The sequence below is a fragment of the Antedon bifida genome, chromosome 2 (assembly GCF_963402885.1).
Source record: "Antedon bifida chromosome 2, ecAntBifi1.1, whole genome shotgun sequence".
NCBI lineage: Eukaryota > Metazoa > Echinodermata > Crinoidea > Comatulida > Antedonidae > Antedon > Antedon bifida.
The window spans coordinates 4088137-4115448 of NC_136227.1; the positions used below are offsets into that span (position 1 = coordinate 4088137).

Sequence of the window (27312 nt, forward strand, 5' to 3'; positions counted from 1 at the left end):
CGGTCGTTATTTTTCTATTACCAATTTCCTAGTATACAACCGACATTAATTTCACTCAAAACGGTGAATTTGGTTAGTATAGGCCTAGGCCTATCATGTAGACGGAGGACTGTGGATAGAGCCATGAGCAGATGCAGTTAGATTGAGTTTTCAATCCACCTAAATGGTTTTTATTTTGGAAAGATTGATCGAGACACGCTAACATGAATAGAAGTCCAGGTAATATGATTGTCTTTCTCATTTACCATTTACTCATCTTTTGCCCCTTTTTTTACTGTTTTGTCCGTTTTGTGTTTCAAAATGATTTTGTCGTTATTGTTATACTTTTAAAAGTAGACGTAGGCCTAAATGTAAAATGACATAATTTTCAATAATTATGTATTAAATCATAGAGATACTAGATATAGATAATTCAGAGGCCCTTTTCGGCATATAGTTTAATGCTTGTTTTTTCCTCTGGCCACTGCTCATGGGCCCCCATAAGCTCTGGGGCCCCTGGTTTAGCCATAGCGTTCATAACCGTTACGCCACTGAATATAAGTTGATACCCCGCCCCACTCAACACTGGAAATAGCCTCAACAAAAAATTCGGCGTACTCAAATTCGAATACTGATAAATGTATAATCAATGACGTACGTACGCGTACAACACATAAACGTACGTATTATGGTTATTCTTCAACTTGTTTGTATCTTGGCGGGAAACGCCCTTACCGTAAAGGATATTATAATTGTGTATGTAAAAAAGCCAATTAAATCAAATTGAACATCCTATAATATAAATTATAAACAAGATAGACATGACGGAAATGAAATAATCATTGAAATTGTTGTGATATTTTCTACGATATTTCGTATTATTAGCTTGTTCACAAATAGTCGACAAAGCCGGTTTTCTACAATTCCATCAATAAAGTTATTTTTACTTCCTATTAGTTTTTACCCAGAGGCAACAACTTCTTCGAAATCCGTTGTTTTTAAATTTGTTCTTATGAAATAGGTCTATTTTAATTGCCCTAGATTTGACCTTAATTAACATCGAATCATTTAATACAAAACGTGAGATATACGAAGTCTGTCCAAGAAGGAAAACATCAATATCCATGTAAAATGACTCATTTTCACTCACTACACAAACTTCCCTTTCGATTTAAACCAAGCAAACTTTTAAAAACTTCTAAAGTTCTCTACACCGAAGCTAAGACCTCCGACCCGGCTAATTTGTGACGTAGTATATGTGCGCGCCGTCAAATCAATTACGACGCGATCTCTCCTTCATACAATTTGTTATATCATTAAAGCTTTTAGTCTTCACAATATGATGTTTCTACTGTGATGTAATCTGATTAGTTTCTTCATAGTCGAATTGTTCGGTAATTTTGTCATCATCTGCCATGATTTCAAGTGAATACTTCATTGTATATCGCTGTACTTACTCGGGCATGGCTTAATTCAGAATTGAATACAGAATACTAAATCGAGGACTTAACAAAACCAGTGTATGAATGCAGATATTTTAAATATGCGAATAACTGACACGAAACGGATCTTTTCAGAGTAGTATATGAGTGCGATTGTTCTTGATTTTGATATCAATATCGATAACCGCAGGTTTTTAAGAGAGTTTGTTGTTACTTAGAAAATAGTTACTTTTCATGAGTCAGTTTTATCGTGCTGTCAAAATCGCCCGCAGCGTAGAACTTCGTCATCATCGCCACAGAAACATCTTTGGTCTCGTCGATGTAATTGGGATTATTATATTCGCCGCATAAAGTGAATTTATAGCTGGGAAAACCATTGGAAAGATTATACAAATCTACAATCTTGTTATTGGATTAGTTTATGCAGTTGTTACGGTTGTGAGTCGAGGAAATTTTACGACATGAGTTCTAGTAGAATGAACGGTGGATATAGATCGTCGCAGTGGGGTGGATCAGCATCAGGGAGGCGCGAGACGGGCAGGTTAGGCAGCGGTAAGAATATACTTTTACTCTATCTAAGCACAACATTTTATATAAGTTGTAATGTAATTTTAACCCGTGTTTGATTTTAATTAGGCCAATTGAACGTCACATAAGAAACGCCTACAGTATTAGGGCATAGGTAAAAGGCAAGTGTCCAGTATTCAATTCTGAACATAGGGTAATGAGCTGTTAGGAGCTCATTTTACTAAAAATTACTAGAATTAAACCCAGGTCTCTCTGTATGACAGTCAAGTGTCCTAACCACTCGACTATAAACCAACTCTTTAGGGTGATAGTGAATGCTAAATACCTGTACTCATGTAAAACATTTGTATAATTACAATTATCAAAAACCTACAAAGCTCCCCTCATTGCAGAACCCATCCCACCCCCACACCAACCTTCTCAATTTACGGAAACATGGGGTATAGGGCCGGGTATGAGCGTAAACCAGTTTAAAAGTAGGTAAAAGTTCTACCCGTAACCCAAAGATTAATGACTCAGTCAATTATTCGTGATAGCAGCCTTGATTTAACAATTAACAATAACCGTATTAAAATAATATTGCTCCTGAATACCATTCGATTAATATACTACTGCTGTATTGAGTACGAGGTATGATAAAGGCCTACATTAAAAAGAGACAGAGATGATGTATTAGCCTACTACTGTATTGTAGCCTATGAGAGATGAAATTATATTAGGCCTACATTAAAAAAAGCGACAGTATTTTTGTTGTAATTATATTTCATGGTAATTAATGAAGGCTGTTTTAAACTGCATCGATCGATATTGAATAAGATTGATCATAACATGAATGTTACGTAATAATACCATTCGATTAGCCTACTACTGTATTGTACGAGATATGATATTATATAGGCCTACATTAAAAAGCTACAGTATTTTGTTTGTAATTATATTATTTCATAGTAATTAATGAAGGCTGTTCTATTAGCACGTATCCGTTGTGTTTCCGTTTATCCTGCTATGCATCCCGCAATTAGTAAATCCTAAGTGTACCCTATATCTACTTATACGGCCCCTTTTACCAAATCCTTCCAATGACAAATAGATTAAAGGTTTCAACCTTTCGGTATACCACAGAGTTTGTTTGGTACAGTATCAAACAATATTTGTCTATTAATACTCAGAGACGGACGCTGACACAGATCTATGAATATCATAATGTAATAGGTGAGGTTTAGTTTAAAGCTCTGTCACACCATCAAACTTTATGTGACAACAAAATGTGATGTGTATATGGACATGATGATGTCATATAACTACCATATTTGGGCATATCACACTTTTTGAGACACTTCAAGACTTGTGGTATTAGGTCCATATCCCATCGGTGGTCGTTCTTCACAGCGAACGTTCATACAGACAGTTCAATGAACGTTTGCAATAGGGGTAGGGCATTTGTTTTTATGTCTAAGGGTCCTCACCCGACAGTGATTTAGTTCACTTTTGGGGTGCCCTGTCCCATGTTCTGGCTGTTATTTTGTTTGTGTATTTTGTATTTTGTTTTGAGACAATTATATGAAAAATGAAACTTATCTGGCATTCAAATCTTCAATCCGAGGATCAATATTGCATCAATCGATATATTGAATACGACTGATCATAACATGAATGTGGAATACATAATTACGTAGACCTTATAAGACCATACACCTTGGTCTTATAAAACATGGAGTTCTAACTTATTTCACCATGATAAAAGGCAGTCCAGATTGTTTGTATTTTGCATCATCTTGTTTGGAGAAGAGTTGTTCTTTATGTGCAAATGTGATAGTCACAGAGGAATTAACCGACATATAATAATACACGTAACTAGGACAACGACCATAAATTGCCTTTAAACATAAAAAAAGGGCACGTTTCCAACTATTAATACGGATACACGGTGTGTATCATGTGTTCCAATAGAGGGAACATAAACAATAATGATTGTTCATGGTTGTGGAGCATTGTAACTCAAACAACACTTCAGGTATATTATGACAAATTATGATATTAATTGATACTTAGTGAAATATGTTGATTTTCTCGGATGAATGGTTTGTTATATCAACAAATATGCTAGATTGTATTTAAAATGGTTAACATGCATTTTAATTTTGACGATGAAAAGGGGTATCAACCGGGATCAGCACACTGTGTATTTATTTATTTATTTAAAACATATTTATACACGATAAAAACATATAGATGTATCACCTGTTGTATATATGGTCCTGTTTATAGAAAATAATAGAAGGTTAAAACATGCATAAAAAATTCTTTAAAACTTGTAAAAACAGTAAAAATTAAACAAATTAAATAAAAAATATATGTACATTTATGATAAAAGGAGTGAAAATTGAGGTCTTATAACTAGAACATATAGTGTGTCGTCATCTTTATGTATTTTTAAAAATCAATTTACGACAGGTTCATCGTATGATCGTTACGGAAGTCCGTCCCATACATCTCCGTCCAGTGACTATGGCCGAGGAGATAGGTACGAGCGCTATCCGTCCGATGTCAGCTCAGCCCGAGACCGGTTTCATGAACGAGATCGTGATTCGGTTGATTCCGTAACTTCCCCGACTGGTGAAAGTAAAGGAAGTCGTTTTCGTCGATACAGCACGGAAGCGGTGTCGCCGAGTGCAACTTCTTCTTCAGCCACGTCAAGCTCCACGCCAACAGCTCGGGAACGAGTTAGTTCATATCATGCAGGTGAAAAGGTAAATCAAACGTTTATTTCTTTTTTGTCTTATGTGGGTTCGTCCCACTTTTATTTCATTTCATCTTTTAAAATATTGAAATACATTGCACGTAATTAAATACAATCAAATAAAGAATAGACCTAAATAAACGTCAAAAAACACGTTTATTTCTTCATATTAAGGGGACGCGTCCGGGATCCGAAGAAAGGCGTCCCTCACTGAAACTGTGGTATTAAAACATTGATCCTTGTTTGTTTCATATGAAAGTGTCCCCCTAATAGGGATATCCTTTGAATAGGCGTGTCCCAATGTAGTAATGTATTTAAATAAAAATAATACGTTATAAAATGTTATATTTTGCTGTATATCATATTACCACGGAGGAATTAAATTCACGCTTTTACCAAGTTTTGTCTTCCTAGAACATTACGTCAATGACTGTCAATACGTCATCGTCGTTTCTCCATTTTGATCAGTTTGAATATTATAGCCTCTTTACACTCCAGTCACTCTTTTCATTCGCTGTTGTCAGAATATAAAGGAACTGTTTAACACAAAATATTTCTATTTGTATTACGCTAAAACTGGGTTAAAATTCTTATTTTTGTGGTTTTATTAATTGTTCTTAACGCATGCCGTGAAGCCATAGTAACCCTAGGTTGTATGGATTGATTTACCAAACGTATGGCAAGCACATGCTTAAATCTGGTGTTGATCAACTTCGTTAACGACAGGTACAACTAATTATAAAGTTTTGTTTCCTAATTATGAGGTGCTTTTTATATTGAAGACATAAACCAGTCACCGCAGACAGTACAAGTGGTTGATCTTTAACCGTGTTATAAAAAAAACATTAACTAAAAACATACCTGGTTAAGGTATTTATTTATTTGGAGATTTTCAACATGGTTTACCACGATAAACGTGTTAAACACGTAAACAAAATAACATGCGTACAAACCTCAACGTTTAAACAAGTATAAAATATAAGGTTGACATTTATCAAGTTCACGCGCGCGTTGACACACGCGTTCAAATACTGGTTATAAAATGGTAGGAGTACGCGCGCGTTAAAAGTTAAAATACTGATAAAAATGGTAGGCCTACGGCTACACGCGTCCAGACACTGATAATGGTAAGGATGCTATACGCGCGCGTTCAAACTCTGATAATAAAATGGTACAGCTCAAGTTTTTAACGCGTGTCCAAACAGCACGCACGCGTCTAGACACTGATAATGATTATAAGGATGCTATACGCGCGCGTTCAAACTCTGGTAATAAAATAAAATGATACGGCTTAAAGTTTTAAACGCGTGTCCCAACAAAAGTGATATTGAACGTGCTTCGTGTTATGAAATAATCGGTGCTATACAGTAGTGTTTTACATCCTTGGCATACAGAAGTTCAATTGAACCGATTCAAGGAATTGAGCAATTTAATAATTGAGCTAATGGAGTACAATTTATTGAATTACAAGAGCTACTCTTGGGATGGGAAGTTGATGGGTGGTATTGTGTGACGAGAAGTTCACTTTTCACCCCAAGACAGTAAATAACCTGTGAGTTACTACTCTAATCTGTTTACAATACGATGTTTATATTGTTCGTAATGGAAAAATAAAAAACATCGCCGCTAATAAATAATAAAAGTACAAAAATAACATCCGTGAGTTTTACTTTTTAAAAGTCATCAGCAATTCTATACCGATGGATTTCTTATTCTTTAGCGGACATTTTGATCATATTATTGATGTGTCGAATATTGTAGTTCCTATGATACTTCGAAAATAGATACAGTACCAAGAATCGGCTGAGTCTACTGTAGCTACGATTCTACTGCAACAGGTAGAGCACCTCTGATTGGCCCCATCTGCCACACCGTCCAATTTCACGCATAGCTGCCATTGAAATAAAAAGCATCCGAATAAAACTTTTTGTGACTCGAGGTGTCAAACGCCGATGAACAGTAAAGTAAAGTATTGTATATAGTAAATACTTGACCTAAGTTTATAGTCTGTGTAAATACTTGACCCTAAACAGTTTAAACATACAGTACAGAAACTATGAAATAGTGTATTAGTAATAATAACGTTTTAAACGTTCGTTTTTAATTGTTATCTGAAAGAAAAATTTGGTTCTGAATGAGATCAAAGGGTACCGCGTGTTTCAATTTAAAATGGACAACAAATTAAGCCGAACAAAATCACACTATATCACACATACTTTTTAGTATACGAAACTATATATAGCAAGTTATTAATTCAATTGATTTCTTTAAGGACCAGTCAAATATACCATTACCATGGTTGAAATTGTAGGCCTACCACGTCTACAAGACGGGTAGATTTGATCATGGACATTGTCCATATATGCTTTACTAGGGGCCTACGCACTCGCCGGTCCCGTCGAATGTGTCATAGGCCTACTCCTCTGTGTTATAATCCATGGTCTCCATCCATCGATATGAACCCAGCCGTTTGTTTAGGCTTATTCTTTTATCAATTGATCAATTTTTGTGGACAATGCGTGCATCTAGGTATTTCAAAATACCTTTTATTCCACGTCCGATACAAACCAAACCACAAGCATCTCGAATAGGCCTACTTTGATAGTCCGTGGAATTTTAATGACCAGTTTAAAATATTCATCAAAAGATGTGACAAAGACCAATAATCCTACGACACTCAATCAAGCAAATTTCAGTAATCTCTTTTAAATCTAGTTATTAATCTGAAGTGGATTAAGGCCTACTAGAGTGACGCATGTCAAAGTCACGGGTTAAGCAGAGAAATGTGTCGGCTTGAATGTAGAAGATGGGCGTAATGAGGATGTAAAGACGAAGGGTTTAAAATATGATGAAAAATAAAGTTGGAAAGTTTGATAAGGTGATAGTTAGGCGAGGGCGATAGTAGGACGTAAAGACGAAGGGTTTAAAATGATTAAAAAATAAAGTTGGAAAGTCTGATAAGGTGATGGTTAGGTGATGGCGATGGTAGGACGTAAAGACGAAGGGTGAAAAGGTCTGATAAGGTGATGGTTAGGTAATGGCGAATGATGAGAGGCGAGTCAGAACAATAATAAGGATGATATGGAAATTAGTAAAATGATTGTATTGACGAAGATGGAGACAAAAATTTAAATTACTGTACAAAAAAAAAAGAAAATGAAAAAGAGGGATGGAGAGGACGGAAAGTGTTACCAGCGGAAACATGTTAAAACAAAGGTTTAGATTCTTGTCGACAAGAATCTAGAATCTAAATGATCACGGAACAATAGCAAATATATAGATATTAGTGGTATTTCTTGTAGTGTTTATTTAATTCTCCATAACGACTCATTTAGTAGCAATACAAGGAATGTGAAATCGGCTGGAAACCCCAACATGTATTCGACTACGTATACGTGGGAGAAAATAAAGGGATTCCATCATCACACTGCGGTCATGGTCGACTTACTAAAAACGCCCTCTCATAATCATTATTGTTACGTATTCATATACAATTTAAAGTAAAGGAACCGTTAAGTGGCACTGTTTTCTCAAGTTCAACTACACAGTAGCCCTATTTTGTAGACAATACAATACAAATAGTTTGTATTCTTCTATTGTATTGTATTTTTGTGGCAAAACCCACAGGGTTTGGCCGCAAGCGAATCATGTATCAGTTCATGACAACAAACAAATGAGTTGGATAATTATTGCCAATTTTGTGAATTATGACGATTGGTGGTAGGACATTCATTAGTTAGTTAGAGAATTGAGATCGGCTTTCAAATATACAATCATGGCAAAGGTAAGTTGGTAGTTAAATCGTCTGTTACATTTACTATTAGTATTAGTAAATACTGAAAATAAAGAAATACAATGAATATTCTATTAGTACCGGTGCTAAAATTATTTTTCCTCGGATACTCTCAATCAACTTTCACTTGAAATTTACAGCAGGCCTACTCAATATTAAACTCGTAATTCCGACAGGTATGTTTGACATCAGCTGCTGCATGCTAAGTACTATGTTTTTATGAATGGTAAATAGGCCTAAAAAATATCGTTCTATTTTTAATATTGACGATATTGGAAAATACACCGATACAGTACCGTATAAAAGTGGTTTATACGATTCAGCTAATTTTAATAATAAAAGTAATTATCACGTAATCTAGAATTCGATATCGGCCTAGATAACAAATGTCACATTTACAATTACATTAAGTCCTATTTTGAGTATATGGTTTAGGTTGTTCTTGGGAAGTAAGTCATGGACAGTACTGTATAGCATATATATTGTAAATAGGATTTTCTTTTAATACCATGATCCTGGGTTCGAATCTTTATGTAATTGCGTGTCACGCATTAAGTCCTATGCTGAGTAGGCCAATCTGATTTAGGTTGTTCTTGAGAAGTAAGTCACGGCCAGGACACGGAGCATCCATTGTAAATAGGCTTGTCTTTTAATACCATGATCATGGGTTCGAATCTTCGCGGAAAATATATATTAATCATTACTTTAATGAGTTACTTTACATTACGCTGAAATAAAATGAAAGTTTCAAATTGATGTTTAATTTCGTATTTGTACTTTCGCTTTTGTATATGTAATATAGAAACCGGTTGTAAGTCTACTTCTAATAGTATTGAATCAAACATTAACAGTTAGAGATGTTCCTGATTCATACGAGGAACTGTTGAAGTACATGTATTAAGTGGCATTACTGGTCTATCAAAATAGCGTCGGGTTACTAAGAGCTAGAAGAACTACAGCTCTATACCTATAGATCTACTTCCTATATTATAGTACAGGATCGGGAATCAAATAAAAGCAGAATAATAGGGCTGCGATCTGCTAAACAATCTTATCAGGCCTATTCGTGTTTTACCATGGAGTCTGACGAATCATACGATAGCGTAGGACCACTAATGGTAAGTATACTGTATAGGTACTGAAACAAACTTAATAGTTTATCCGTGTTTGTAATTCGTGACTGCAGCAAGCCAGGTTGCTTCCTAATAATTATTGTTTGTCTGAAAACATCGACAAAATGAAACTAGACAAAGGGAAAAGACGAGAGGCGTGAGATGATGAACTTGTATTTACTCCAGAAAATGTGCCTACTTCAAACCCAAGTTAGGATCACGGCAGATAAACCTCAGTGCTCGTAGAATTTGTCATCACCTAAAGCAAAAACCACATTTGTTCCGTTTCACCAGGGAAGAGTAAACTTCTCTGGTATCACGGATTATACAGAATTACGGATTGAACGGCGCTGTCTTCCGTTCCGTGAAACGGAAGAACTGTGAATGTACCGTAGTTTAAAGCTCTGCACTGTCACACTTTATGTGATAAAAAATGTGATATGCCCATATATGGACATGATGATGTCATATCACTACCATATTTGTGCACATCACACTTTTTTTTGTCAAACTAGTTTGTTAGTGTAGACAGAGCTTAACTGATAAGATCTATCAACCGATACGCACCTCATCATGCATCAGGCCTAAATAAATAGACGCACCTATTATAATTCATTAGACTTAAATAAACAATGTTTTCTCAACTACCGTTTCACCTGAAAATACATTGTGAATAAAAGGTTCTAGTTAAAAGTTTTGAGTTGGCGACCATTTAATCGAAGCATTCATTCGGAAACACAGTGTAAACATGGAGACGGGTTTAATTAATTGTAATGAGTTGTATTTATAATAAGTCAAACGATAATGTTTGTGTAGTTTGAACTGTATCAATATCACTAATTAGAATTGTAAATCAGTTGTGAAATATTTTTATCACAACAAATGTAAATAATACTGTATAATAGTGCAGACGATTCAAGTCAAAATGCTATGAATATTTCAATAGCAGCTGTATCGAGAATATAAGCCTACAGAAACTTACCAAAGATAGGGATGATTTCCCACCGTGGGGGCGGGGTGTTGCCGAGGAGTTTTTGACAATTCAAGTCAAAATGCTATCAAGAATATAGGCCTACAGAAAATGCCAAAAAAATGCCATGATTTTCCACCGTCCAGAGAGATAGGGGCGGGGTGTTGCCGAGGAGTTTTTGTCAATAATAAATCGTCAGTGCCTAAGCACACAAACTCTAATTGCAAAGCGCTGGCCTGGTTCCGTTAATGTGTGTAAATATTAGTTTTATTTATTTATTTTTTATTGAGGAGGCCTACTGTATAAACACATATCTATATGTGATAGGCCTATAAATGGAATGAATTAGTTATGATATGACTATTCCAACGAGGATCCTTTGGATTAAAAAGATAGTTAAACACTACTGTGATATTTAATTTGTAAAGGTTCCTTGTATGATCGGACAACCAGAGACATGACGAACGAGGTAATGCTCATCACGAAAATAGAACTTGATACAGTACAAGCATTTAATTAAGAAGTAATTCCTCCATAGTTTAAGCTCCTGTTCACACCGAACGCGGATTGTGGTCCGGTGGCCGGAATTCCTCCATGGTTTAAGCAACTGTTCACACCGAAAGCGAATTTTGGTGGTCCGGTGGCCGGATACAAAATCGTGCAAAAGGGTTTAAGAATGTGTTCTGATTTCGTTCAAAACGCAGCCCGGAGTTTTCTCACGCCACCTGACCGAATTAACTCGGGCTTAATGTGACCTTATTAAATAATCGTGTGTTTTCCAGTAGAAATGTTTGTATTACTTTTTTTTAATTTACTCTTAACAAATATTTTCTTTATTTACAGACTCCATCAACAAACTACGTTGGTTTTGCAACGCTACCTGACCAAGTCCATCGGAAATCGGTCAAGAAAGGATTTGAATTTACTCTCATGGTTGTAGGTAATTACAACATAGTGACGAACGTAGTCACTGACAATACCGTAGTGCAGTATATACAATATTATATTCCCAGTGCTGTATCTCCACATACTATATATTTCCGAAGTATCTTAGGAATATTTGGTAATACAACATCACATTATTTCACATGTGTGGTGCCTGTACCATGTAAGGTTAGGTTAAGGGCGGGTCTACACTATCAAACTTTTGTGTGAAAAAAATGTGATTGTGCCCATATATGGACATGATGATGTTATATCACTACCACAATTGGGCACATCACATTTGTCACATAAAGTCTGATAGTGTAGACAGAACTTATGGTTACTACTAGATACATGTGATGTTGTATTACCAAATATTCCTATGATACTTCGGAAATAGATAGTAAATAGAAACAGTAGTACCGAGAATCGGCTGGTGTCAATCAGTGTTATCTATAGCTATTGTTATGATGCTCCAGAGCTCGTAAACATATGAACGAACTGGTTGTCAGAATAACAATGCCAATATTGTTATGATTTGTTCATACAAATTGATCGAGTTAAATCTAGTTTTTCTGGATTTATAAAAATAACTTTAACATGTTCATTTCGTTAGACCTACATGAGTAGGCCTATATTGAATGTTTTGTTTACATTTTGTAATTTCAGGAGAATCGGGTCTTGGTAAATCCACACTAGTAAATAGCTTATTTCTGACAGATCTATATTCTGATAAAGCCATTCCTAGTGCAGAAGGTAAGACAACATTTACGTAAATACGACCAGCAGTATTTATTTGGCGTCACACATGTGATAATATCACTAACGCTCTGCCTACACTATCAGATTTTATGTGACAAGATACCAGATATGGACATGATGATGTCATATCACAACCATATTTGGACACATCACACTTTTTTTTGTTAAACTAGTTTGACTGTTTTTGTTGTTTTTAATAATCCTAATATTTAATAATAACAGTCAATTGATGTGATGCTACAATATTGGTTATTAAAGGTTTACAGTACATTGCGAATAAACACGTCACTAGTATTATAGAATCTATAACTTTATAAATGGCACATTTCCAACGTAAATACTTTTTCTCAACCGCCTAACTCATCTCAGCATGATTTTATTTGTAATTTTCACAGAAAGAATAAATAAAACAGTGGAAATAGAACGTTCTTCGGTTGATATTGAAGAATGTGGTGTAAAGTTAAGGCTCACCGTTGTCGACACTCCAGGATTTGGGGATCAGCTCAATGGACTCCATTCGTAAGTTAAACAAATTTAAAGATGTAATTCCCCACCAAAAAACATGAAAAATAAAGATTAAAAATCTTAAATAAAATGAAAGAAAAAAAGAATAAAATCAGACCTTGAATAGATTATTTTGTAGTTTTAATAAAGTTAATACAAAACGGAAAAAATAATGTTTTCACTTATAAAATGACAAAATAAATGGTTAAATTCAAAAAAAAAAAACCATTGTCTGGCAGCCAATTTGACTAATTGGTTTAAATTACAGTTTCTTAGGTAAATAAATTTCCTTTACGAACTATTAGGTGACATTAAAATGGCACATTCAACAAAAAATTGTTTAAGAATTATCTTTTTAGGGAGACAATACATCTTTAACTCTTAAGTACGAACAGTTAAATTTCCCTTTTAACAAATTTCTCACATTAATTATCCAAGCTTTGTATAAATGATATATAATTATGGATTACTTATTGTTTCACTATCATGTTTGCATTTAATATTTGTTAAAACACACAAAGAGGAAGGACAATACGAAAATACAACTATAATTAAAAAGACAATAACAATATGAAACCATTTTTTACAGTTGGCAACCGATAGTAAAATATGTAGATGATCAGTTTAATCAGTACTATCGAGATGAGAGCGGACTGAACCGGAAGAACATCATTGACAACAGAATTCACTGCTGCTTGTATTTTATATCTCCGTACGGTCATGGGTAAGTATGAATAGATGTAGCAACAAAATAATGAATGATTAGATGGGAAATGAATGAAAGAATAAAGAAATGAAGAGATAAATAGAAGAGATGAAGAAATGAAGGAAAGGAATGTTTTCATACAGGGATGAATTATTGAGCCAATATTTGAATGAATGAATGAATGAATGAATGAATGAATGAATGAATGAATGAATGAATGAACGAACGAAGGAAAGAACGAATACATACACATACACGACCGAATGAGCAGATTCGTTAAAGAGATAAATAAATAAAAGAAGATGATGAAGGATGAATAATTGAACCTTTTTTAAGGATTTTAAACTTGTCTGTTAATAGATTTCTGCCGAAAACTAGGCATGGTGTGTTAAAAAAAGCCTTACCGTTAAAAGTGTGTCTTACTTGTTGTGGTGACAGTTGTTTATAGCATGCAGTCGTTGCTTCTGTTTTGTTACGAAGTTACTGGGATACAGACCGGAAATGGTAACCACACAACATCGCGTACGACGCGCGAGTAGCGCGTACCCATTTCCGCTTTCCATGGGAAATGAAACGCGCACACACGCGCTTGACGCGGGATACCTTTGTGTTACATGTTATAGTAGTTATAATACAGTAAATAGAATATAGATTTTATGCTTGTTTATACTTAATATAATTTTAGTTTTAGTGCCAATTTTTAGATTGAAATAGTTTTCATACACGACCGAATGAGCAGATTCGTTAGAGATAAAGAAGAAACGAATGTTTTCATAAGGATTAATAATTGAACCAATATTTGAATGAATAAATGAATGAAAGGAAAGGAAAGAACGAACAAATGAATGAATGATTATTGCTAATGAATCAAAGGCAATCCAATTGCCTTGAATTGAATGAATGGAGTAACAAACAAACAGATATCAAACTGACTAGGATGTAAAATGAAGGAATGAGTGAATAAATTGAATGAAAACAATAATGACAACAAATCAATTGGAAACCGACACGAATTGATAGCAAGACAACCTTTGGAAAGTTGTATGGTCTTAAGAACGTATTACATTCTGATAATTGGTTATAAAGCCTACGAATTAAATTCCAGGAGTCGATCACCTCTTAACCCGTCACCTAAAGCATGTTTAAATACACCGAGGCCTAAGAAGATATTGAGGATGATTGTCTACATCTGTTGTATATTTCAATTTAAAGTTATAAAGTAATTTGTCAGATTTAGAATGGGAACATTGGGTTTACAAAGCGTTAGAGCAGACCACGTAAAACGCGTTTCTATGTTTGTGTAACCGTTTTGACATTAGCGTTGAGAGCAGACCACGTAAAACGCGTTTCTATGTTTGTGCAACCGTTTTGACATTAGCGTTGAGAGCAGACCACGTAAAACGCGTTTCTATGTTTGTGCAACCGTTTTGACATTAGCGTTGAGAGCAGACCACGTAAAACGCGTTTACATGTTTGCGCAACCATTTTAACATTACAAATGTAAATTGTGTTCAGCAAATAAATAAACTTGTTTAGACCAATCAGGAAATGTATTCGTATAATAACTCATTTGATATAAATTAACGCCCTGAAATGTAAAACCAATATTTATTTTTGATATTTCTAATTTTAGGTTAAGACCTATCGACGTTCAATTTATGAAAGCACTCCACAAAAAAGTTAATATTGTTCCTGTAATAGCTAAGGCGGACTGTCTTACCAAAACTGAAGTTAAAACTCTAAAATCAAAGGTAAGCGATGGCATACACGTTCTAGCTTACGCCTAGGCCTTTTTGATCGAAAGAGAGGATTTACAAATAACTTGCATTTGGATTAATCTTCCAGATTATTGATGAAATAGAAGAAAACGATATCACAATATACCAATTTCCAGAAGGCGAATCAGACGATGAAGAATTTAAGCAACAGAATCTTGAACTTAAGGTAAACGTCAGAACTAGCCTAGCTAGGCCTACCTAGATCAAATTAAATACACAGGAAATGGAATGATGTAGTGAACATTTTTTATTAGATTTCTGCCGAAAATGACAAAACAGAACCAGGCATGGTATGTAAAAAAGTCTTACCGTTAAAAGTGTGTCTTACTTGTTGTGGTGACAGTTGTTTATAGCAATCGTTGCTTCTGTTTTGTTTTGAAGTTACTGGGATACATATCGGAAATGGTAACCACACAACATCGCGTACGACGCGCGAGTAGCGCGTATCCATTCCCGCTTTCCATGGCGAAAATGGAACGCGCATACACGCGCTTGACGCGGGATGCCTTGTCGGTATTAAATACTGTAGATTGTAGAATATAGATTTTTAGCTTGTGTTTAAATTATAATTTTAGTTTAGTTTTAATGCTAATTTTTAGATTTACATATTTTGTTGTACCGATGATGTTTTGAATGTGGGTGATTGTAATTTCTTCTTTTTATAATGAATGATAAAACTTCAGTACTGTGTTGTTTTGTCTGCTTTAAATGCATGCAATGGTAAGACTAAGAGTGGGTCAAGATGGGCTATATTTAGAATTATCTTTTTATGTATGTGAATTTACTGTAATTAAAAAAATATACAGTTACGCATTTTCATTTGTTCTTATTGTTTATTTATAGACTAGATTTATGTAAGAAAAAGGTTTAATTCATTTTGCTGCCACTAACTATTTGTTTCCATATTATAGGGTAGTATTCCATTTGCTGTGATTGGTAGCAACACAACGATAGACGTGAATGGCAAGAAGGTGCGTGGCAGACTCTATCCATGGGGCATTACAGAGGTGGAGAATCCAGCACATTGTGATTTTGTCATGTTGCGTAATATGTTAATTAGGTAAGTTTCGCGTAATATGCTAATTAGGTAAGTTTCGCGTAATATGGTAATTAGGTAAGATTCGCGTAATATGCTAATTAGGTACGTTTCTCTTAACATGCTAATTAAGTAAGTTTCGCGTAATATATGCTAGTCAGGTACGTTACGTTTCGCGTAATATGCTAATTAGGTAAGTTTCGTGTAATATGCTAATTATGTAAGTTTCGCGTAATATGCTAATTAGGTAAGTTTCGCGTAATATGCTAATTTATAAGTTTTACGTCATACTACAGCGTTGTATTAAAGGTTAGCTCCGGGTTTAGGGATTTTCAATGACTTACAATCGTTACTCAATTTCAACTTACTTAATTTTGGAGAATTTCCTATCGTTTAATACTATAAAAAAAGTCCTGTAGCCCCACTTTTTAAAAATTGCCTTATTTCACAACACTCGCCAGACAATAAGTATAATCAACATAATCAATCAATAAATCAAATTTGATGCCCGGAGTCGCCCTTTAAGTTTAATAATTTCATATTATCTACCTAACATATTCTTTTTTTATAATTCCTAGAACTCACATGCAAGATTTAAAGGAAGTTACTGGTGATGTACATTATGAAAACTATAGATTGCAATGCATAAAATCAGACAACGCTACACCAGTGAAACGTACAGGGTAAGGATGTAAGGCTGTGTTCACACGGAGTAGTAGAGTAAAGCTTTGACTACACCAACAAACTAGTTTGACAAAAAGAAGTGTGATGTGCCGAAACGTGGTAGTGATATGACATCATCATGTCCATATATGGGCACATCACATTTTTTTGTCACATTAAATTTGACAGTATAGACAGAGCTTTCAGCAGGCGTGGCATAAAACGCATTTAAGCTGATCTTGGAAACAAGACCGTGTGAACATATAGCTATTATTGATTGTGTAAATGATTTCAACTTTAGACATTAAAATATTATTAATATAAAGTTATCTTATTTTATTGATTTTGCGTAGTTCCTATTTTGATTAAGTATGTTATAGAAGATATGTTATAGAAGAACACCTTTGTGGTTATTTATAGCTTTTTCGTGTTAAAATAAAGTATTTATTATTATTATTAATATACTACTTAACAGGCGAATGAAGAGGGAATCTGTTATTATAGAGGAAAACAACGAGAAGGACAGAATGTTGTTGGAGAAAGAGGAAGAACTGAAAAAGATGCAAGAAATGTTGAAAAAGATGCAAGCACAGATGGATCAGCAGAACCAGAACAGGTCAACCACTGGTATTGTGTAGAAAAATTCATTTGGATCGGCTTAAGCTCTGTTTACACTATCAAACTAGTGTGATGTGCCCAAATATGGTAGTGATATGCCCAAATATGGTGATAGTAATATGCCCACATATGGTGGTGATATGCCCAAATATGGTAGTGATATGCCCACATATGGTTGTGGTATGCCCAAATATGGTGGTGATATGCCAAAATATAGTAGTGATATGACATCATCATGTCCATATACGGACATTTTTTGTAACATAAAGTTTGATAGTGTAGACAGAGTTTTAATTATGTATTATATAGATAGAATAGAACATTAGGAATACAATATTTCTACAAAAACAATGTTGGTATTATAATTATGCGAATCTACTACTCTTCTTTCGAATTTTAGTCTTTTTTCTACTTTTTTGATGTACTTTAATATTTGCAAATGACATTTTCTGACGAAACGAAAAACGAAAAAGTTTTGATATTTAGCAGACTAACTTTCACATTAAAGTGAAGTATCATATAACATTTTTGTTTGGTATTTTGGTATAAATCAGAAATGAGGTATTCTAAACAGTCACAACAATGACATTTTTTAACAATGACAATTGATTATCATTAGTTTTGATGTAAGATAGTACAGCAGTTATGTTTGTTCATATATGTTGCATATGTTTATTTTAATTGTAAAATATAAATTTATTAAGAATATTTTATTTAAAAATTTAATTCAATTATAACTGTAGTTGATCATTATACAGTTAACTCTCCCAGAATCAGTCGCCCATGGGCTGGCCTAAATAAAAAGAAGGATTTCATAATGAATTTTAAATAATTTTAGACAATTGGGAGCTATGGAACCATAAGTTTATGAGTTTTTGGTCAGAAAAGGTGACTTGTAAAATGGTTAAGTTTTTCGTGATAGAATTCACATTTTAATATGTAATTTTAGACTATATACTGTGTATGTAATATTTTTAATGATTGACTATAAAATGATTGTAAAATAAAATGTACCTCATTTACAAGTCTATTATATGTGATCATATTTTGGGCATAGTATTACCCCATTTCGTACTACATATGTCCCTTTCTGGGTCTCCTTCCCCAGTTACAGGCCCAACTCAGAATCAACACACTTTATATTTTAATTTATATTTTATTCATAATAATTGAAATATATAATTTATTATTCAGTTACTTTGATATTATTTACCTATTTTATACAAAAGTTGTTAATTACAGACTAAAGAAATATTATTATTATTATTAATATTAAAATTTTAATTTGTTTTGCATATTTATTGTTTGTTTTAAATAATTTCCATATTTTTCAACATTACAAATAATTCGCTCATTTTGTATATTCAAGTTTACTTTAACACCCAGTGTTAATAGTGAAAAGGTCTTTTACTGTCTTTTTTATGCTATTAAAATTGCAAAAAGCTAAATGAGCACTTAATTTAACTCTATTAAATTATTAAAAAAAATACCAGGTAGGTATGGCATTCATTAGTCTATGTTCTAGACAGTGATTACTGCTTAATATTAGAAAAAAAGATTAAGATTTTGGCACACATGGCATGTCACACACATAGCTTGAATCGAACAAAAATTATCAAAATGTGATGATCCGCTGGTGAAAACAAACAAACCAACCAATAATTAGATACTATAGGTATTCAAACCAACAAACCAATAACTAGGTATTCATTAGCATGACTACCTGCTCCAATAGTAACAACATCATGGTATTTTCAGTAACATTTTTCTGTCTGTTCATTAAGCTCTGTCTACACTATCAAACAAGTTTGACAAAAAAGTGTGATATGTCATCATGTCCATATATGGGCACATCACCTTTTGACATAAACATAAAGTTTGATAGTGTAGACAGAGTTTTACAATGGTGGGATTCAAAATATCAAGGTGAGCTTACAACTTAGCTAGCTGCCGTGACCCTTTAACAGGTTTCTGCACAAACTCTTTCCACCATGACGGCCTTTCCAATGCACCTTCTCCTTGTATTAGGGCTCCGTACAGGTTCTTATACAGCTGTGTATTAAATAATAAATAAAAATATTTCATCAGAAGTTTATACAATTTTTGTAAATTATATTTTATAAAATATGATTTATAATAGTCAACTCTCCCAATACCAGACTTTCTGAAAACTGCAAACTCTCCCAATTCCAACCTTTGAACTCCAAAAGGTCCTAATTCATTTTTTATCAGTAAAAATAAATTGAGATTAACAGATAACCCATCCCAATGGTGTCCAGTATTGGGAGAGTTGACTGTAATACAAATATTGTTTAAAAAAAGAGTATATAAACTCTATTAAGGGAGAAAAGTGAGCTCTAGTAGGGATTGCCCCTGAATATAAAGGAAGTGTTGTACTATCATTTAGTGGAGTTGTGGCTTGGTGGTTATGATGCTTGGCTACCATTCTAAGGGTCCTGGGTTCAAGTCCCGTCACATGTCAGGATTTTTTTTTTTACAACTCCACTCCCAAAGACTTGTAATAAGACTTTGTTTATGTAGAGCATCTTGTGTATAATGTTTGTCTTGTGAACCTCTGAGGGTCCCTAATGATCAGCAATTGCTGGATGGATCACCCTCATTAAATATGGTAAAAAAAAAAATAAAAGCATACCTGTCCATCAGAAGCTCCAATTGGTGAATTGAGAATGAAATCTGAAGGTGCAAAGACATCAACTAAAGCTACGGCATCTTGCTTGAGATCAGAGCAGAGGGACAGGATGGTGGTTTGCACCAGGTTGGCTGGTTCACCACCACTGAAGTAGCCACCTAGAATTAATGATGTAAAAGGTTTGTCTGCTGCCAGTAATAATAATAATAATAGTATCCTGGATTTATAAAGCGCCTAATGTTGTGAAACCTCTAAGCTACATATTATTACCCAGTCATTTTTTAAACAAACACTTTAATATTAATTATGCAGCTAGTGATCAGCGCAAAGTTGTGTCTTGACCTTACCAGGTACCCATTTGTACACCTTGGTGGAGAGAGGCAAACATAAGTAAAGTGTTTGCCCAAGGATTCAAACAATGTGACGAGCATTGGATTCGAACCCACAATCTTACGATCAGTAGTCCAACGCCCAACACACTGCACCACACTCCCTTTACTTGAATACTCATTCTATGATATACAAACTGTTTCAAAGACAGGAATGGCTAGCCTACAATATATCTGACCTTTGACCCTAATAATGAGTGCTGTATCAGTATATCATAATATTGCTATTAATTATGTCATTTGAGGCATGTTCAATCCTAAATTTAAATACACCACATAATACTTTACATTCAATTTGTAAGTGTAAAGTCAAAATCAATCAAATAAACACATACATACCTTGGTAAAATGTAGCCATGTGTTTCTGCATTGACCACAAACCATACAAAGCACACAGTTTTCTTAAGGTTGTTAAGATGTCTTTTGGAAGAGATGGATTGCAACAGAAATCATAAAAGACTTGCAGAGTCATATGCTGTGAAAAAAAAACTTTTCTTCAGAAAAACTGACACCCCACCAGCATACAGGCATGTTGGTTGTGTTTATATTGATCAATAGCCCCACATCTATCATTCTAAAGATAATATTACAATAGATATAAATCATCAACTGTAGAGAGTGGAACCATAATACGTAGCCATAATATCAACAAGGGTTCGAGGCTTCATGGTTCTGGTGGTAGAACTTCTTGGATAAGTGTGTACACAAAACATCTTTCAAGACGAGTAGGGGGTTACCCCGGTGTACTAGTACACACACATCCACTAGTAGGCCTCCTAGTTCAGTAATAATCAATTTGTTGATTGTGGAACTTAAGCTCTGTCTACACTATCAAACTAGTTTGAAAAAAAAGTGTGATGTGCCCAAATATGGTAGTGATTTGCTTAAATATGGTAGTGATATGATGTCCATATATGGGCACATCACATTTTTTTGTCTCATAAAGTTTGATAGTGCAGACAGAGCTTTACGATGATGAAGATGAAGAACCGTATGATATATAAGTACCTCAATGTATGCTATAGATAGCGAGCGGCAGTAATATACTTGGCTGTTGCTACGAGCTGTGAAACTGTCCTGTCCTTGTCTTTTCTCTTTTAGTAGCTTTTGTGAACTTTCTTTACACAGGTAAACAACCAGCCACTTGTATGCAGCCAAGGAAGCTAAACAAATGGTTGATTGTTTCAATATAGAGGAATCATTATATTTTTGATAACATAGGACATAGTATATTATAAATCAGTACAATAATATGAGCCAATGAATGAACAAATCAGGAAGATGATTTATTTCGCATAATACAACTTAAATAAAATATTATTCTTACTTGCTGGATCTAGCATCTGTTGTTCCGTTGTTGCAGTGAATTTCTGTTTTATTATGGAATTCATATCATTCAAAAAATCCATTGACTTTAATGGTGTTTGCACAACTTCACCTAAACCAAAATAAAATACCTAGTAAAAAAATAACTAGTTTGAACTGGTTTCTTTTAGAAAGTATCTGCTATTAGCTAGTTCTTACCGGTTTGAACCGCTTTTGTCATCCCCAGCAAGGCATTGCTAGTTTGCTGTAGAAGTACATTGTTGTCACCCTCGTACGTACAATTTGGATCATTGTCATCTCTCAGCTCACCAAATCGATTTACTGTGTCAAACGAAAAAATACACAATTTTAAATACAATAAACAGACAATTTTTTAAATTTTCTTTACCAAAAAGGATTTTAAATAGTTTTGCACTGTTGTAACAATGAATTTTTTTATTAACTTTCACCATACATTACAGTATTGTCACAATATATAACATATCATAATGTATAACAGTATTGTTATATAAGAACATGCAACAGTGTAGTCACATAGAATTTTAATTACACACACCTAAAAAACAAAAGATTATAAGACTAGAACAAGTATGATCTTAATTTCTGTGTCAAAAAAACAAATATATGAAAAACAAATGTAAAAATACCAGCCAGATATCCATGGCCTCCGCAGGCCTCCCTACACTCTTGTATTGCATCACGTGCTGTCCAGCCAGCCAGGGGTTTAGATGCACTTGATATTGCATGGATCTCCTTCCCTAAATCAGCCTATAAAGAAAGTTAAATAACCACAGAATTCTAGTCAGTAGGAGACCCACAGCAAATGCCACTCAATTCTCTCTCTCTCTTAAATAGTTTTCTGTCATTCCGACATTATGGTTTCCATGATTTGTTTCCATATTTTTTTTCTGTTTTCGGCGGGATGGTTTGTTTTTACAATTTTTCCTTTTAAATCTTTATTTATTAGGTTTATCCAGTTTTCTTTTGTTGTTTCTGGAGACAAATATGGAAGGTGTACTCCCAAAAAAGACACTTGAAGCAGAAGTGACTAAAATCGAGTCTGGTGTTTGACTCACAGTCAGGAGACTAAAACACATGCTTCCACTATTCTGCAAATGCTGTAAAACTGAAACTTACCTGTTTAGCATTTTTCACGCCCATGACTAGATTGAGAGCAAAATCAGTAAATTCCTTCATCAACATGGTGGACATCGTACTTAAAGCATAAAGAGCAGCAATGTATGGAATCAGACGCCATTGCTGAAATGATAAAAAAAAAACAAATTTTTTTTAGATCAGACTAAACTAAATTGTTAAATAATTGCACATAAAATCTTCATTCCCACATTAAAGTGTAAAACTTTGAAAAAAAAAGAAGACAAATTGGACACAAATTTCTGTCTGCCATTTCCCACCCTGTAAGTAGTAATGCACACAAAGAGTTTACCATGGTTCTCATATTTCAGACAATTACATTGTACCTAAAATCAAGCCCCTATTTCCCACTTTAATACACACACACAGAAATTTGACTACATTGTTCATACTTCTAGCCACTAGCTTTGATCCTTCCTGAATTCTACTTTGCTATCACAAATAATTTAGAGATATTGAAATAATTTCAGTTGGATCCAAATATTATAGAAGAGAAATTTTTCTTTTTTGTAGATCCAATAGATCGAAAGTACTAAAAATAGTACTTACAACGAAGTTTCGCAAACATTCAGTTTGCTTTCTCAAGTAGACTGTTGATCAACAGAGAATCTCTTCTATAATTCAGAGATAACCTTTAAGTGTGTTTACCTGCATCTGGTATTCAATGACCGGTAACTCTTTGTTCGGTGTTGGTCCAAACTGTTTACGTACAGCCGAGTATCGTACAGCTATAGCTAGTGCCAATTTCAGATTTGTGATGGCCATGGATGTGATACCAACACGACCACTAGACAGAGCTCCTAATGATGCTCCAAATCGCTTGTTGGGGTCCTGTAAAGAGACATCAATTGCATTTTATATATATTTTCAACATCAACTAACGTAGTTATGAGTATTGTACTATTTGATTGTACAATATTTCTTTTCACATTTAATGGACCAAAGAACTGCATTTGTGAGTGAGTGGCTGAGCTGTTAAGACAGTGGAACTGTAATTACGTAGCCATGGTTCTGGTGCAAGAACGTGTCTTCTCGGATAAGGACTATAAACCGTAGGTCCAGTGTACACATCTAGCTCATGTGCACTTTAAAGAACCTAGTACATCTTTCGAGACCAGTAGGGGCTTACCCCAATGTACTGTACTAGTACATCACATCTACTGATCATAACTGGGCCCTCTGTGAGACTAGTCTTTGACTGAAGAGGTTACCCAATATAAATAAATAAAGATTTACATTGTTGTTTTCTATTTACCTTAAATGGGGATAAGTATTTTCCATCAGGAGAAACATCACCATTACGATTCAATAAATATTCCCTCGGAATCCGCAGATTATTGAAAGACACAAATCCATTATCTAAACCATTCTGTCCAAGTTTCTTTCCCATATCGCCAACTACAACACCAGGAATCGCTCTAAGCGTGTTAGGATCCCGAATTGGCACAATAAACGAGTGCAGACCATGGCATTTTCCATCCTCTGTGTACAGCTGCGCATAGACAACGGCATGGGTTGCGGTCTTTCCAAGGACACCCACCCAGCACTTAGTGGCTTCAAAATCTGGGGTGTTTATAACAAATTCCTGTGTAAATTAAACAATAAAAAGAGTATGGTTATATTTATGGTATATGTTGTGTTTTTATTCAAATGTACAGTATGCTTTGACCTGTTTATTAGTGTTTTACAGGCTTTTTTTTTTTTAATAAAAAATAAATAAAACAAAACACACTGGAAACTCAAATTTGCAAAAGGTGTAAAATATGTTTGGACAACCCCTAGGGTTTGCAGTTTTTGGAGAATTGACTGTCTAAAACATTAGTACTATAATTACTATATAATCCTCTTGATTCTTAATTCATTGTAAGTGATTGTTAAACTTGATGAGTAATATTCTAAACATTTTTATCAGTATCTTTTCAAAGATTGTTAGTAGTTATTTTACCTGTGTTGTGGAATCATAGGTGGCTGTGGTCCTCATAGCTCTAGTATTGGTTCCATGTGACAGCTCTGTCAATGCAAAACAACCTGCAATCTGCCGCCAAAATATGTTTGTTTTTTTTGAACAAGTTTCAAACTGTATGTAAGTATCTAAAGTTCGGTCTACACTATCAAACTTTATGTGACAAAAAATGTTATGTGTGTATATTTGGACATGATGACATTGTATCACTACCACATTTGGACACATCACACTTTTTTTGTCAAACTAGTTTGTGTAGACAGAGTATTTAAGCCAGGACATTTATTAGGAACATTTTTTGGTACAGCATATGTCAAAGTTTGGCAAAAAATCATTTACAAAATGTTAACTGTTCAATTTTCAAATACCTTAATACTCAAATACTTTCAAAAGACTTACTTCAAGTATTTCACACTTCTCTGCAAAAGGTAAATGACGACTGGAGCCTAGAGACAACAAAGATTGACCAAAAACCTGTAGTATGAAATGTAACTATTGTCACAAACAAATAGCGCATGTACCTCCATTAATGTAACCCATTCAGTATATCGCAAGGACATAACATCTGATAGAGGGCGGTATAGAGAGGAAAGGTGACATCATGGATGGAGCACATGTAATGTAGATTAGAGAGAGCTGAGATTTTAAAATAAAAGGCATCCAATATATTTCGGAGTCCATAGCATGTAATAAGCAACCCCATATTATTATATGTTATACTAATACTAAATGAACAATAACAGTATATATGGATCGAGGTATTGGGTGTTCACTACACTGTGTTTGTTAACAACTCCTAGAGATATAAACTATAAGTATAAATAAAATATCTCACATTTCTATTTAAGTTGAACTTTGTAGACACTGACCAATCATAACTTCCCATTGCATCTACAAACCAGTTGGTTACTACAGGATTTTCCATGACGACATCGATTGGCAAGGCGTCGTATTCTATTAAGCGTTTCATCTGCCTAAACGTTCTTTCACGTTTTTCCTCGATTGTCAGCTCGCGATGAGGGTGCTGAAACTCCGGGTCAAGCTCTAAAGTTTTCCATATTTTATTCTATAAATATAAAAATAGCAATTTAGAAAATAAATATTGAATTGAATTAAAAAGAAAATTGCCAACAAATTGTTAAGCTCTGTCTACACTATCAGACTAACAAAAAAAGTATTAGGTACCCAAATATGGTAGTGATATGCCCAAATATGGTAGTGATATGAGATCATCATGTCTATATATTATGGGCCCATCACATGTTTTTGTCACATTAAGTTTAATAGTGTAGACAGAGATACATACCGTATATCTGATTTTATCTTCACCTTCCATTGTTATCTTCATTGTTATCCAATCAAATCTTGCCGTTGACCTGTAGGAATCTAAAGGCCCCGATTTGAACGGAACTATCCCAAGGTCTTTAAGCTTTTCCAACTTGGACATGCTTCTTGAAGTTGTTGGTAAATCAATGCTGAAAGTAATTCAATAAATTCATATATGACCAATTTAGAGCACTGGTGGGGTACTAGGTAAAGAAACGGCAACAGTCGAGTTCTGATTGGTCGATTAATAAACCTCATGCATGCACATTTTCAACTAGTCGTATAAGATTGACCAAAGATCGTATTACTATATTTATTTATTTATTCAACCATATTTCACGAGGGTGACACAGCCAGCGGAAGCTGATTTTAAGGGGCCCTCAACAATACGACATAAAACATAATAAGTAAAAAATACATTACAGTAGTTAAAATAGCGCTATTTAATATATACCTGACCAGACAATTTTTTTGTATCTTACCAAATTTTATTAGTTAGTGTCGCGAGGGCCAATCTCGTACCATATCACAATGGTAATGTAGCTAACACTGGTTTTCCAGCCTACTCCCCAATTGGCCTCTACTCTAGTCTAGCAGGCCTAGATAGTTAGGCTAGGTAGTAAGAGGCTAGTGTTCTTATAGTTAGCTTAGTAGCCTAGCTAGGGTGGGGTGGTAGGTAGGAATGGAAGACGCCCACCACTCACTGGGGCCCTACTCACTCAGCTCTATAATACAGCAGGCTAGGCCTACTGTAGCTAGTAGCTTAAGTTAATTAATAACGAAAACATTATTGTAAACAATGACGTACATGCTTTAACAAATTATGCGCATATCATCAAATTGCTTAAAAGTTTACAAAGTCCAGCTAGGTCGGACTAGGCTACCATCTAGGTCTACACTAAAATCTTGTTGTTTACGGTGTGTTTACCACCCTTGATTTTTTTTTCA

At 34.4% G+C, this 27312-nt stretch overlaps 3 protein-coding genes across 6 annotated transcripts in view; 1 reads left to right on the forward strand and 2 right to left on the reverse strand.

Moving 5' to 3' along the window:
- The first annotated feature begins 1472 nt into the window (after positions 1-1472).
- LOC144835829 (septin-2B-like) lies at positions 1473-18549 on the forward strand. Of its 4 annotated transcripts, XM_078690932.1 has the most exons (12): positions 1473-1973; positions 4404-4699; positions 11408-11504; positions 12158-12244; positions 12646-12769; positions 13344-13478; positions 15094-15211; positions 15306-15404; positions 15493-15528; positions 16150-16298; positions 16853-16957; positions 17413-18549. In XM_078690932.1, exons 1-12 carry the CDS (start codon positions 1883-1885, stop codon positions 17573-17575), a joined length of 1500 nt encoding a protein of 499 aa, XP_078547058.1. In that variant the 5' UTR covers positions 1473-1882; the 3' UTR covers positions 17576-18549. The 4 variants fall into 4 exon arrangements, with proteins under 4 accessions (XP_078547058.1, XP_078547059.1, XP_078547062.1 ...); XM_078690933.1 differs by lacking the exon at positions 15493-15528 and having other exon boundaries at positions 1620-1973; XM_078690936.1 differs by lacking the exons at positions 1473-1973; positions 4404-4699 and adding an exon at positions 8226-8473.
- The window catches only part of LOC144835862 (myelin P2 protein-like), a 33015-nt gene continuing 10842 nt past the window's right edge, over positions 5140-27312 (reverse strand). Inside the window, exon 5 of the mRNA XM_078690983.1 lies at positions 5140-5150. The gene's annotated coding sequence lies outside the window, so the exon portion shown is untranslated. The remainder of the gene's footprint in view (positions 5151-27312) is intronic.
- Positions 18804-27292, reverse strand: LOC144835819 (peroxisomal acyl-coenzyme A oxidase 3-like). The gene is made up of 15 exons (XM_078690917.1): positions 27173-27292; positions 26345-26513; positions 25874-26104; positions 25438-25512; positions 25021-25110; positions 24331-24660; positions 23724-23906; positions 23058-23180; positions 22568-22688; positions 22119-22241; positions 21922-22032; positions 21603-21757; positions 20934-21069; positions 20209-20363; positions 18804-19607 (listed from the first exon to the last, which is right to left on the reverse strand). Exons 2-15 carry the CDS (start codon positions 26483-26485, stop codon positions 19488-19490), a joined length of 2094 nt encoding a protein of 697 aa, XP_078547043.1. The 5' UTR covers positions 26486-26513; positions 27173-27292; the 3' UTR covers positions 18804-19487.